The 13,238-nt window shown below is 45.8% G+C and overlaps 1 protein-coding gene across 1 annotated transcript in view; it reads left to right on the forward strand.

Moving 5' to 3' along the window:
* The first annotated feature begins 5,177 nt into the window (after positions 1-5,177).
* Positions 5,178-13,238, forward strand: part of LRP4 (LDL receptor related protein 4) — a 110,633-nt gene continuing 102,572 nt past the window's right edge. Inside the window, exon 1 of the mRNA XM_065402622.1 lies at positions 5,178-5,382. Coding sequence (XP_065258694.1) covers positions 5,178-5,382 — 205 coding nt within the window. The remainder of the gene's footprint in view (positions 5,383-13,238) is intronic.

Here is a 13,238-nt window from a genome sequence, read left to right on the forward strand (position 1 = left end):
AAATCAATTAACAGCAGGATACCAAGGGAGGAAAAATAACTTTTGAAGTGATAAGAGAGTGGCCCATTACAGACAGTTGACAAGAAGGTGTGAGTAACAGTAGGGAGAAATTAGTATTGGGGAAATTAAATTTAGGTTTTGTAATGACCCAACCACTCCTAGTCTTTATTCAGGCCTAATCTGATGGTATCCAGTTTGCAAATTAATTCCAGTTCTGCACCTTCATGTTAGAGTCTGTTTTTGAAGTTTTTTTGTTGAAGAATTGCCACTTTGAGGTCTGTTATTGAGTGACCAGAGAGATTGAAGTGTTCTCCTACTGGTTCTTGAATGTTATGATTCCTGATGTCAGATTTGTGTCCATTTATTCTTTTGCGTAGAGACTGTCTGGTTTGGCCAATGTACATGGCAGAGGGGCATTGCTGGCACATGATGGCATATACAGGGCTGCCCAGGAGGGGGCAAGTGGGGCAATTTGCCCCCGGGCCCCGCAGGGGCCCCCACGAGAATATAGTATTCTATAGTATTGCAACTTTTTTTATGGAAGGGGCCCCCGAAATTGCTTTACCCCAGGGCCCCTGAATCCTCTGGGCAGCCCTGTATATCACATTGGTAGATGTGCAGGTGAACGAGCCCCGAATGGTGTGGCTGATGTGGTTAGGTACTATGATGGTGTCCCTTTAATAGATATGTGGACAGAGTTGGCAATGGGGTTTGTAGCAGGGTTTGGTTCCTGGGTTGGTGTTTTTGTTGTGTGGTGTGTAGTTGCTGGTGAGTGTTTGCTTCAGGTTGGGGAGCTGTCTGTAAGCGAGGACTTACATACATACATACATACATTTCCTACATTATATACATTTCATACATCTGATTAAGTGGGTTCTAGCCCACAAAAGCTTATGCCCAAATAAATTTGTTAGTCTCTAAGGTGCCACAAGGACTCCTCGTTTTTTTTTGCAGATACAGACTAACATGGCTACCACTGAAACCTGTCAACAGATCCTTCCTTGCTGCCTAGGCTAGTGTCCTTTGTTCCTGTGAGGCTGGGCTGGGTTTTCCCATACATGCCCTGATGAGGTGTGAACTGCCCCTCTGCTCTTGGAGAGTTTTGCCTGGGCCTGTTTTAAGCCATGAGGACACATTTTCAGCCTCATAACTATATACATGAAATTACAACCAATAACATTACTGTAATAACAATTACTATAACATCACTATAACAACAATGCTCAGTGCATCATGAGCCTTCCGAAGACACCCGACATGACAAACTTTGCATTGGATACCACACAATCATTTTATAAGGATGAACATGGGGGTGTAGGGTGTTCCCATGAGGTACAGAACGTCACAACATGCAAGAAAGAAGAAGTTGTAGATAAATGAATTACTGAGAAGAGAAACTACAGTGAAATGGAAGGGAACAAAGACAAAGAGACACTGGCAAATAATTCTAAAATGGAAGGGGAAAAACATATTTTCCAGAATGAAATAGAGAAATGTTTTTATGGCCTATTTAAAATTAAAATGAAAAATTTGGGAGATTGTATTTAAATTTCTCCTTATGGTTTGTGAACTCAACTGCACCATTAAGATAGCTCCTAAAACACAGAACATGAAATTGACTAGTCCAATTCCCTACCCAAATTGAGAGTGAAATACAAAATAGTAAAGAAACCTCTATAGGGGTGAAAAGTCAATCCAAAGTTTATTCGTCTTTTGTTAAATGTCGTACAGTGATAAGAACAGAGGTAAGAATTATTATTCCTTAATGAAGAGCCCTGAACTTGGGGGAAGCTCAGATCTAGATCTAAACTTTATGACTTGAGTCTGTTTCTATGATTTACTGATCAGCATTACTGGTGCTAACCCATTGGGAGCCCTAAACAGGAATATTTCTGGCCCCCCACCCCACATACTAGGGAGCCTCCTGGAGCTACTCGGGGCCCTAAACAATTGCTTAGTTTGCTTATACCTTCCCCTGACTCTGCTGATCAGTATCTCTGGTGTTTTTCAAAACAGAAGATACTGTCTCTAGAACTGGCAGTTTGTATTAAGGGCTTGAACTTGTGCCCATTAAAGTCAATGGTAAAGCTCCCACTGACTTCACTGGTTTAGGATCAGGAGCTAAATAAACAATGCAGCACACACACACATACACTGCCTCAGATTGTCAGAATTTTAATATACGTTTTAAATATACAGCTTTCCCCATCACCCCCAGCCATTTCACAAACAGGTTGTACAAAAATATAATGTGAAGAATTATTTTTTCACTCTCCTCATTAGCAAAAGCAGATCAACTATTTTTGCTTAAACAATCCAGAAAATTCACCCTTGGGCAGAGACCAAATCTGGAAAATTTCAACACAAAATGTGAATATTTTGCAAGTTGATGAGTGCCTAAAATAGGGCTATATAATGGAAACCATTTGTATCCTTAACTATAATGGTTGCTGTCTCTCCAACTTTGAGTTTTAAGTTAAAGGATTTGTTTGGCTGATGCAGAGGCCAGGCAAACTTCACAGCCATAGAGAAAATGCCAGAAACACAGAAGAGAGAGTTCAGATTTATTAGTATTACCCCTCCCCATAATAGTTTTATTGGCAATGCAATATTTAGTCTTTCACCCCAGGTCACCAGTTCAAAGTTAGCCCATGTTGGTAGTAACCAAATCTTATCTGTTTTCAGTGGCCTGTATGAAATTATGGGGGGCAGGAGAAAAGATTCCCACTGGACTGGTAGCCCAATCACAAAATCTTACCATTACAATCAACATTTTAGCCCTCCTGTTGCAGAGAGACAAATAACAGAATGAGACATGGAGATTGTATTTTTTCTTCCCCCATTAGAAGTGGGACCTCTCTCTGTCAGGGTTTAGGCTCACTGGCAGGCGGTAGATGTGAGAAAACATGCACTACTGGTACTGCCTTTTCTGTGGATAAGCAGATGATTCCATCTCTAGGACTACCTAGATGGTGCCTTGCATGACCACTAAACTCAAGTATAATATTTTAAATAATAACAATCAGACCTTTTACTATTAAAAAACAACCCAGTGATCTAATGTTTGTGTGTAATGAAGTCCCAGCTCTGCAGCGACCTGCATGAACATATTGGATGCAGGTATATATGGCTGGGAGGGAGGTTAGATGCGTGGGGAGGGTGGCTGATCTCAGACACGTGTGGAGACATAGAGGGTGTGTGCAACTGTGTAATTTACCCTCATCTGTGACTTCATGCATCTCCAATTTAGTGCAGGCAAGAAGCAATTAGTTGGTTCCAATCTTCTCTCAACCACTTTTATCAAGAGATAAGGTGAGAAATGGGAGAGGTATGAAGAGGAATCTCTGAATCAGCCATCTGATAGGGAGGCAGAAGCTTGACATGCTATATCTCTATCGGACAGACCTAAGGGTTCTGTCTTTTACATGTTGGCAGCCCTTGCCTAGCCTACCATGCCAAAAAAGTAAAAGGAATGATTCATCGCCAAGAAAGCAAACACCCACATATTTCTGTCTACATTTTTACATGTCCCTCATCACCATAGTAGCTGAGCTCTGGCTAACAAGAGACCTATCTCTCTTTCTGAGCAGGTTTGTGGGCCTGAGAGAATTATATGTTGGTGCCTTTCACTTCCCTTTCCTTCCCATGAGGATTTGCTGCGCAACAGCTTCCCTCTGAGACCCAATTCATACAAATCAGTGTTTCAGGAATGGGGAGCCTTATCTCATCAGGCACAAGAGCACCCTGCCTCAGACACTTGTTTAGGATAAGACAATCCCCTCCTCTCTATATAATGTGATGGAATTCCACCACTTAGCCTCTCAGCCTAACACTGTGACTAACATTTACAAACTAAATCAGTAGCCTGAAATCAAAGAGACTTGTAGGTGCTCAACTCCTTAGAAAAATCAAACCACTTTTCTAGATGCTCAGCACTGAAGTTAGGAGACCAACTTTATTCTCGTACATTTGAATGCATAAGTCTGGGAGGTTAGGGACAGTTGGACTTCCATCCTTCAAACTAAGTTCTCAGAGTGCCATTGCTAGCTCTTAAATGGACATCTCCCTTGTTTACTCTTTCCTCTATTTGCACTGAGTAATGGGTTCAGGAAAGGGATGGACGAGCAAGGGCTGGAGGGGAGTATTCACCTTACAGATGGCACAAAGCTTGGTGAGATACACTAGGGGCAAAAGGGGGATGCTCCAGGGAGAAGGGGCAGGACTTTGCAAAATAGCCCAGATAGAGTGTTCAAGAGTACTATAAACTATGCAGAAATCTCAGAGAATTGGAATATTGCTCTGGTACTAAGATAGGTCTCTGAGGGATGGAGATATACATGGCAATGCACTCAGAAACCAGAGATGCCCTGTGGAAGATCTAGTAGGATGGGCTGCCAGACTGCACCATGCATTGCAGATGGCTCAGTGCTCTGGAGGAGGGGATTGTCCTGAGGGATGCACTGTTGGAGGACTAAAGGGAATACGAATAAACTAGTCAGAGAGCTGTTGGGGACTGGAGATACTTCAGGAGGGTGAGGGAATGAGGATTAAGGAATGGGGGTTATCCAGGTAGAGTTGGGCGCTTCCCTGTAGGGATAAGGGTGGATGGAGACTGTCCCAGGCTAGGGAAATGCCCTAGGCTAGGGCAAACCTCCGGTTGGGAGGTGTGATGGGGCGGTGCCGGAGGCTAAGGCCTGCTACTCTGGTGCGGAGACCGGGGCTAGCTGGGAAGTGCCCTGGTGGGAGCAGTGGAGCTGCCCTTCTGGTTGGATACAGGGTGATGGTAGGGATGCTGGTGGGGTCGGGGGGGGCGCACTAGAAGGGTAACGGAGGCACCGGGGCCTGCCTTGGAGGGAGGCTGGGGCGGCCCCACTGCCATTTCCTGGGGGATGACTGGAAGGAGCCTGGGGTAATGGGGGCTGCACTGGGTTTGACAGTGCCGGTGCCTGGGGACTCGGGAAGTTTAAGAAGTTGCCTCAGCGCTGCAGCTCTGGGGTTCTGGTTGGGGAGAGCTGGGGCGGGGGCTTCCCCGGCAGGGCTCCGCCTCTGGGGGCAGGGCCTGGGCGGGCTGAGCTGGGAGCTTGAGCCTGCAGCGGACTCCCTCGGTTGCGGTCACGTTGGAGAAAGCTGCACGAGCTAATGCACCCTAGACACTGAGCCACCCCCAGCTCTGGTGCATGGTCCCAGCGGAGCTCGGCCGGCCGGGGCTGCAGCGAGCGCCCAGCCCGTCGGAGGAGCGGCCGCTGCTGCGGAGCGACCCGGAGAACTTTCTGTGCCTCAGAGCCCGGTGCAGGGCTGGAGCTGCGGCGGGGGCTGCCAGCATGAGGCGGCTCGGGGGCTCCCTCCTGCCGCTGTTGCTGGGAGCCCTGCTCTGCGTCCGAGGTAAGCGCTTGCCTCAGGATCGTCTCTTCCCTGGGCAGTCCCCTTCCGCAGCCCCCGCCGTGCGCTGAAGGCCCCTGGCCGGGGACAGTAGCGGTACCGCTCCTCCAGCGCTGTCGGGGTGCGGGATTCCCCCTGCGGGGCAGCCCAGGTGCAGGATCCCACTGCCCAGCTTCTCGGGCCAGGAGGGCTGTACTCACCCGGCTGAGAGCTGGGGGCAGCAGCTGCTCCTTCCCCCGGGCCTTGGTGCTTGGAGCCCCCAGCAGCTGCTCGGACTCTTGGGCCCCTTTTCCTCCAAAGCCGCGTCCCGAACGCGGGGTGAGTCCCTCGCTAGCGCTGTGTCAGGTACCGCGCACCTGGCTGGCTCTCGGGGGGGGGGGGAAGGAGGGGAGAGCGCTCCCCCCGAGCGCGGCACCCCGGGAAGGGGCGCGCTGGCGGAATCTGTTGATTTAGTAGTGGGCTGGAGATGGCTGAGAGTTTGCCTCGCTCTGGCGCTGGAGGCATCCCGCGGGGTTAGATACCTGGGCAACCTCGCGTTGCCTTCTCCCCAGTTGGGCTTTGTCTGCTCTGTCCTCACCCCATGCCCCCGGGCACTCGCTTTTCCCCCTGCCCCAGAGACTGGCGAGTTAATGGTGGGGGTCTGGAGGGATTCCTGAAGATCACTGAACAACTTTCCGAGTAGATAATGCTGCAGCAATCGGGCCAGGCCCTTCACAAAGCCACAGAAAAGGAGCCCCGCTCCCTTGATCTATTCTTGTATGATTCACGGTTTTCCAAAGGGCCCCTTCCCTTCGGCTGCACATGCAGCCTCCTTCCTCCTCTCTCTGAAGTTTGGTCTCTAATGGATTTAGCTCTTTGTTTCTGCTGCGCCCTCTGTTTGTTTCCTCTGCTCTCTGTGTTTTGAGAGACTGTGACATAGAGGATGAGTTCTGAGCTAGAAGGTTGTATGTGTGCAGGTTATTTTCAGCCTCTCCTGCATGTTGGGACAGCAGCCCTTCCTGAGCAGGAATGCAGCTACTCATCCTATTACACGGCCCCTTAAAGGTACAGTCCTGCTTTGGTAAAACATCTCCTAACTTACCCTCTCTGCTTTTGAAGGAATGAAGGTGTTTTTCTCCCCACATGCCATCTTGGAACTCCCTGAGATAGAAATGTCAACAGAGGGGAACTGCCAAAAATAGTGGATACAAAACTGTGTGTGTGTAATAACCTCTTTGTAATAAGAGGTAGTAGAGCAGCTTGAGAACTAGTCATGAGAATTGTGTCCATCTATTTGCTCTGTTTAAGTCCAGTCTAGCGAACAGAAGGACAAAATTCTCATGACTAGTTCCGCCCCCTACACAGTGATGTATTTAAAAAAAAAAATTGGGTGGTGGTAGTGATAGGGAGGAAAGGGCCTCTGTTGAGCATCTTTCAATAATGTTTACAAGGGAAGTTGACATTTTGTGAGCTGGAGGTTATGGTACCTTATTTCTCTTCCTCCGCTCTTGGCTGATACAATGCATTTTTCTCAGATGCTGGCTTGAAGTTGTAAGGAATCTTTGCACTGATCTCCATGATTGTGCAAGCATTGCCTCTGGGGTACAACCAGATTGTGTTTAGTTTTCAAGCAGTGTTATTCCCTTTCTATCAAGAATAGTATTTGCACACTCTTTTGAAGAAGGTGCTAAAATGGTTTGAAAATGCTAGGTAAACAGGGCTGTAGCTTTGTATCTCAGAGAATCTGGTATTAGTAACCAGAGGAGATAGAAGTGCCTCTGGAATTGCCATATAGGTGTTTAATTGGAATCCAGAAGGAGTGGAAGGAATCTTAACTATAGAGATTTGTGCAGGTAAAAAACTGAATGGAATTTTATTTTGGCTGTTACCAAGGTGCTCCTAGTTAATGTGTCTTGGCTGTTAACGACCGACCTGGTGGGGGATGTTTCACTGTAAAGTGCAGGTGAATTGCTGTGTTTGCTCTAAGCGATAGTACACTGATGTCCATGGGAAGCTTTTCATGGCAGTTTGTCTATGCCTGAGGTTCCATGCCAGTGTTTGTTCCTGGGTCTCCCTATGTAGCTGAATGCTGGGGTTTAAGATGGGTTGTGCCAACTGTTGTTATGGGAAACTGTATCCTCTTTACTTCACAAACATAAACTAGATTTGTTTCAATAAGGAAATAATTCCCAAATATTTTGCCCCCTTTTTGGGGTGGGTGTCAAGGAAGGTGCAAATGCCTACTTTTCAGGTGTCTGCCCTGCTGCTTCTGTAGTCTCTTACCACCATTGCATCTTAGCAATATCTGTTTGGAAGGTTTAGGATTTAATCAATTTATTTACAAAGCATCCATACCTGAGGTGCCCAGGGTGCCACACAGTTAGTTCAAAGTACAACAGCCATTAAAACAGCACATTTATTGCTGTGTCTCAGCTCAGGGACAAGAAGAGGGGCTCTTATCCAAACAACAAGCATGTCAGATTGAACTTTGACCCACTATTAATGGAGAGTGGCTGTGGAAGCTTGTGCCAAAGAAGAGCGTGCATATGTTTGGCTCACATGTGGAGAGGTGAGGCATAGGGAGAGATGCTTGCAAGTTAATGTTAATGGTGTTGGTGGGGAAGGAAGGGTTGATGGAGTGATGGTCTATTAGAGTTTGTCTGCAAGGTCACAGAATCTTTCTGAGTGTTGTGCCTGTGGGTTTATCTTTGAGATCTTTGCCAGTAGAATAACATCTTTATTTCAAAGTTTTACTTCACAAACTGATAACATTTTTAGAATCCCAAACTAAAACTAAACTTTCCATTAGAAGAAGTGTGGTCAGGACTGGGAGTCAGGATCCCTGGGTTCTGATCCTGGCTCTGCTACTGACTTGAGATCCTGGGCAAGTCACTGAACACGACTCTACCTACCTACCTACCTACCTCACCCACAGGATGTGCTGAGGGGCCATAGGAATTACTGTTGACCCCATTACCTTGGCACTGGAGGTTGTGAGGTGACCTTCCTGAGGCAAGAAATCTGTTTATAAAAGCTGGTGTAGGACACTGTGCTGCTGCTTTCTTGCCAGAGTAATGAAGAAGTTGCAGGTACAATGAAAATATTTCTACCCCAGATCTTTCCAAATGAAGACTAGCTGCTGCAGATAGAAGAATGGGGGGTCTATTTTTATGTACTTCTGCCAGCAACAAAACTTGCCAACAGTAGCAAAGAAACTTACATTTCCATGGTGAAATGAATATGGTTGGTCAGATAATACAGGAGACCACAGCCTGAGTACATTAAACAAACATTTTGAATTGGATTTAATTTTGTGTGTTCACTAGCATTTTCTGCAATGGAGATTCCCCCTTTCTCTAAGCTCATACCATGGAAATTAGGGTGCATACTGTAACTATGTTAAAAAGTACTTTAACGATACTAAGTATTTTAATTTTAAAAGGGGCATTGTCAGATCAATTCAGGCCCCAAACTAGATTCTATAAAAAGAAGGCTTCACAAAACCCCAAGAGTGATGTAAGTGTTTCCATGCAATCTCTTGGAAATTTAAAAAGAAAAGCATTCTCCAGTTGTGTCTGCAGCTCAAACCTGGAAGCTACTAGTAAAAAAATATCCATGAAACAGGGGAAGACTGACTGACTGACTGTACAGGGAAAACAGTGAACCTGACTCTAAGTGACTGTCAACTACAGAAAGTAGATTACAAAAATAGATAATTTGTTTCTCTAATTTCCTTTTATCTTTTCCTTAGCTATTGCTTGTAGTAGGTAAAACATTTTCAGACAGATTTTTTTTTTTTTTTAAGTTGATGGTCTCCCTTTAAAGTGTTTTCTCTTTACCTTGTTTTAGAATCTAGAATAGGAGTTCTGGCATGCAGAAAACCCACCGCATTAATTGGCATGCTGTATTTAGTGGCTGGCTGTATTTCGCAGAGACCTTTGCAAAGAACACTAACCATAGCTGCCATCCATGAATTTAATGTGCCTGACAATAGGCTCTTAGATTTGGGTTTGCAGTGACTTTGGTTCTTTGACACAGCTGTTATGCTAGGCGTCACTCTCCTATGGGATTTTGTTGTCTGCACTGGCCAGAGACTAGGTGCAGTAATATTTCTTTAATCCCTTCTTTTCGTCCCTTCTGCAAGGAATTGCATTTACCAATATTGAAGGCAAAAATGAAGAGAATTTGTAGGTCAGGTAATTCTTTCAATCCCATAGGGTAATGGGTCTGTGGGTCTGGTGGTTCAGGGACAGTGTTATAGTGGGGGTGATTGATTTTCACCTTGCTGTGGATTAGTCTATAATTTTGAGCTTTTGCACACATACTCTTTACTTTAATCACACAGCACTACCCATTAAATGCTGAGGTGCTCCAGTTTGCACATCTAGCCTCTGAGAGCTTTGGGCCCCAGATAATTAGTTCTGTTCTTAATAGAACTTTTTTCAAATGTTACAAATCCAGGTGGAAGGAGGTTCCATGCACTGGGTATGAAGAGAAGTTTTGAAAGACACTTCACTAGTATCAAATGGAATTGGTGCATTTTGACTCTAGTCTTGCAATATTTCAGGTGATTGAAATTCTCCAAATCTGACAAATTTCTAGCAACATTAGGGTTTCTGAACTCCCATGAGCCTGACTTTTAAATGGGACACTATGTCACAGGGCAGATACAGGCCTGCATGAAGGGTTTGAATGAGAGTGCAACCTTAGAGTTCTGATAAATAGTATTGGAAATTTAAACTTTGTTTCATGTAGGGCTGGCAGTTTTCAGATATTTGATGTTGTGGGCTTTATGGGTAACCAGGAGATCCACAGTCTAGTGGTGTTCATTTAATGGTTAGCATTGTATATTTGTATTAAATGTTTGGATTGTAAATTGCAATCTAGTTTTAGATTAAAATGTAGATATGACCAAAGACAGTATGCTTTTGCTCCCCGAATACTCCTACATCTAAATGGATTTCGCTGATCCATCACCTCTGATGGTAATACTCATGGCTAAGTGAAGTGTCCAGCTATCTCACACCATAAGTTATGCAGTGGATTATTTTTGATTCCTTACTGACCTGTGGTAATAGGACGTTTCCCGGAACAGGCCTCTGCTAGAAGCTGTGCTGAGGTAACAAGCTTGCATGAAACCAAATTCCAGGTGCTATAGCAATTGACTGAGTCTTGTCTCTGGGGTTAAAGTTATCAGCAATGAGGAATGACTGGGACTGTAGGCAGTGGAGACCCCTCTCCTGGTTACTTGTGTAGTGAATTCCTTAGTATGCCCAAGCAAGGCATAATTTTCTGTGTCCTTTTGTAACTGCCTGACAGCCCCTCCTGACTGCTGGAGCTTTCTGTCCTTATTGCATTGCAGCAGTTCTTTAATCAGAAAACTTGTTAGTATTCAGGGATAATTGATCCGACTCTCTGGTAGGGGGTGGGTGCCTCCTTCTACTTGCCACCCCCACTCTGACCCCTGTTGTCTCTTTGTTTTCCTCTGTTAAGTTTGTGCCAGTGATGTAGTTAGTGTGTGTGCTGTTTTTCCAAGCAGCCTGAAGTTGGCTGTAACCAAGAGCCGCAGTTAAATAGAGCCTGATTTCCCCGCTTCCTGGAGTTCAGTTGTTTGACTCCATTTTCTGGTCTTCTGTGTTTTTGATTTACAGAGAAGCAAACCTCCTTGTTGCCCCTGGGCATCTCTTAAACCCATTAAAACAAACTCCATTATTTCCCTGTGCTTAGAAATCCTCCTCTTTAGTCCCAGCATCCATCAAAATAATGTATCCTCTGTAAGGCCCTCTGAAAAATGTTTAATAGGAGCTTTTCAAAGTCAAGGACAGTTCCAGGTTGGAAGGGGGAGGGGAGCCAGGAACCAACCTAATGGAAGGTATGACTGTGACTTGCAGTGACTTGGCCTGTCAGCTCTCCCTTCACCTCTGTGCAGAGGGAGTGGTGAACCGAGCAGATCCAAAACTGGGATCAAAGCTGGAAACAAAAGTCTTCAGGAGAAAAAATTTCCATCTGGCCAAAAGGCAGCTACACAAAGGTGTTGTATAATGTATCACACACGGTCCGTGCTGCTTCTGGAAAGACAGAAAAAGTGATTCTGATTACTCTTTAGAGGGAAAAGTGGTGGCTGCAATCCTGCTACTGGGAGTTGGGGAGGCACAAGGGAAAAAACGTATTTAAAAAGTCCAGTCTCAGTCACCTCCTTTCCCCACTCATGCAGTCTCCTCTTGCAGGGGAAACTGCCTTCGGCAGGGAACCTACTCTTGGACCTGTCTTTGGACCTACTGGAAAAGCCAGTTTCTTTACCTCCCCCTCCCATCCCCAAAACCCGGTTCAGGATGAAACTGGTGTTGGCAAAGCATAAGGTGTTTGCGTCTCTTGTGTATTTTTCTCACCAAGCAGATGAGGTGGAATGCTGTGGCACTGCACAATACAGAGGAAGATGCTGTGTCTGCCCCAAAGTGGTTTTGTTCTAAATTAGAGAGATGATACAGATCAAACACATAGGATGCTGGTAGGGGAGATAAGGTCCAATATCAAAATAGCACAGCCTTCTAATTTTTCTCTGGGTTTTGGATTAATGGGAGCTGTATTCTAGGGAGGGATTGGAATTGAAAGAGAGTGCTCCTTTGGGGAGCAAGGAGAAGGAGGGGATTCTAAGGGTATGAGGTGACATGGAAGATGGCACAAAGCTGAGAGTGGGAGAAGTAGATAGATGGAGGGTTTTGTTAGGAAGCAGGCTCCGGTGCAGCACAAGCAATGAGAGGAGTCCTAGGTGGGAACAAGAATGGAGGGTGTAGGCAGGGGCCAGGATGTGTGCAGTCGTGAAAGTGAGGGCCAGAAAGTGAGCATGATGAGGAGTGAAGTGGGGAATCAGTCAGGGAGATACAACCTTAGGGAGATAAAGGGCTCTGAGTGGCAGAAGGAGGAGGTGATTTAGCCACAGCATTTTGAAGGATTATATGGGAGCAAAGTTGGAGTCAGGGAGGACAGAGAAGAGGAGGTTGCAAGGTGAGAGGTGACTGAGATGTGAATGATGATAGCTGCTGGGATGGAGAGAAAGAGCTGATTTCAGCAATGCTTTAAAGGAAACAGTGACAGAGCTTGGCAACTAGGCAGAGAATGCATCTTTATACCTGTTTGTGCAGCATCTGTAAATGGGGGCCTCACAGTTTCTGTTCTCTAATTCTGTTCTTGGTATCTGTTGTTTCTGTTCTCAAAATGCCTGAGTGTGCATCGTTACTGCTCTGAGGGCATCCCCCAAACCTGTTTCTCCTAGGTGTTTTTAGGGTGCCTATCATCATAGGCCCTAAGCATCAATATGATGAGAACCTTGGCTCCGCTTGCCAGGACAGAAGTTTGAACAGGTTGGGGGTAGGGTGCCATTCCTGGGACTAAAATATGAAACTTCTGATAGATGGAAAAGTATAGACTTGGGCAAGTAGCAATGGCAAGAACTGTGCATAGAGTGTGGCCACGGATCCTTACCCAAGTGCTGAATCTGTGGAACTCCTTGGAAGTCTACAGTGGGAGTTGGTAGGTAGGAGGTTATTCAGAGTTTGAAGTGGCCCTCATTGAGCGTTGGCTGACTCCCACATCCCTCTGGGCTGCCTGCCTGAATGAACAAGGGCACTTAGGAACACTTATCACTTGCAGACAAAAGCATCTGTGCCCCCCACCCCATTGCTTTGCTGTTGTGCTTTGTGCCCTTTCTCTGTGTTGATTGGGTGCTCACCCAGTGATCTGCCAAGGGAACAAACTCTCTAAACAAACAATACTCACTCTGCCTGTAGCTTTTCAAATGCATGGGGAGAGAGGGAAATTCCCTCAGAGGGGTGAGTCTTCTGATGAAGCCAATTAATGGTCTCCCTGATCCAGGGTTTGAA

Source organism: Emys orbicularis, chromosome 4 (genome assembly GCF_028017835.1).
Source record: "Emys orbicularis isolate rEmyOrb1 chromosome 4, rEmyOrb1.hap1, whole genome shotgun sequence".
Taxonomy (NCBI): Eukaryota; Metazoa; Chordata; order Testudines; family Emydidae; genus Emys; species Emys orbicularis.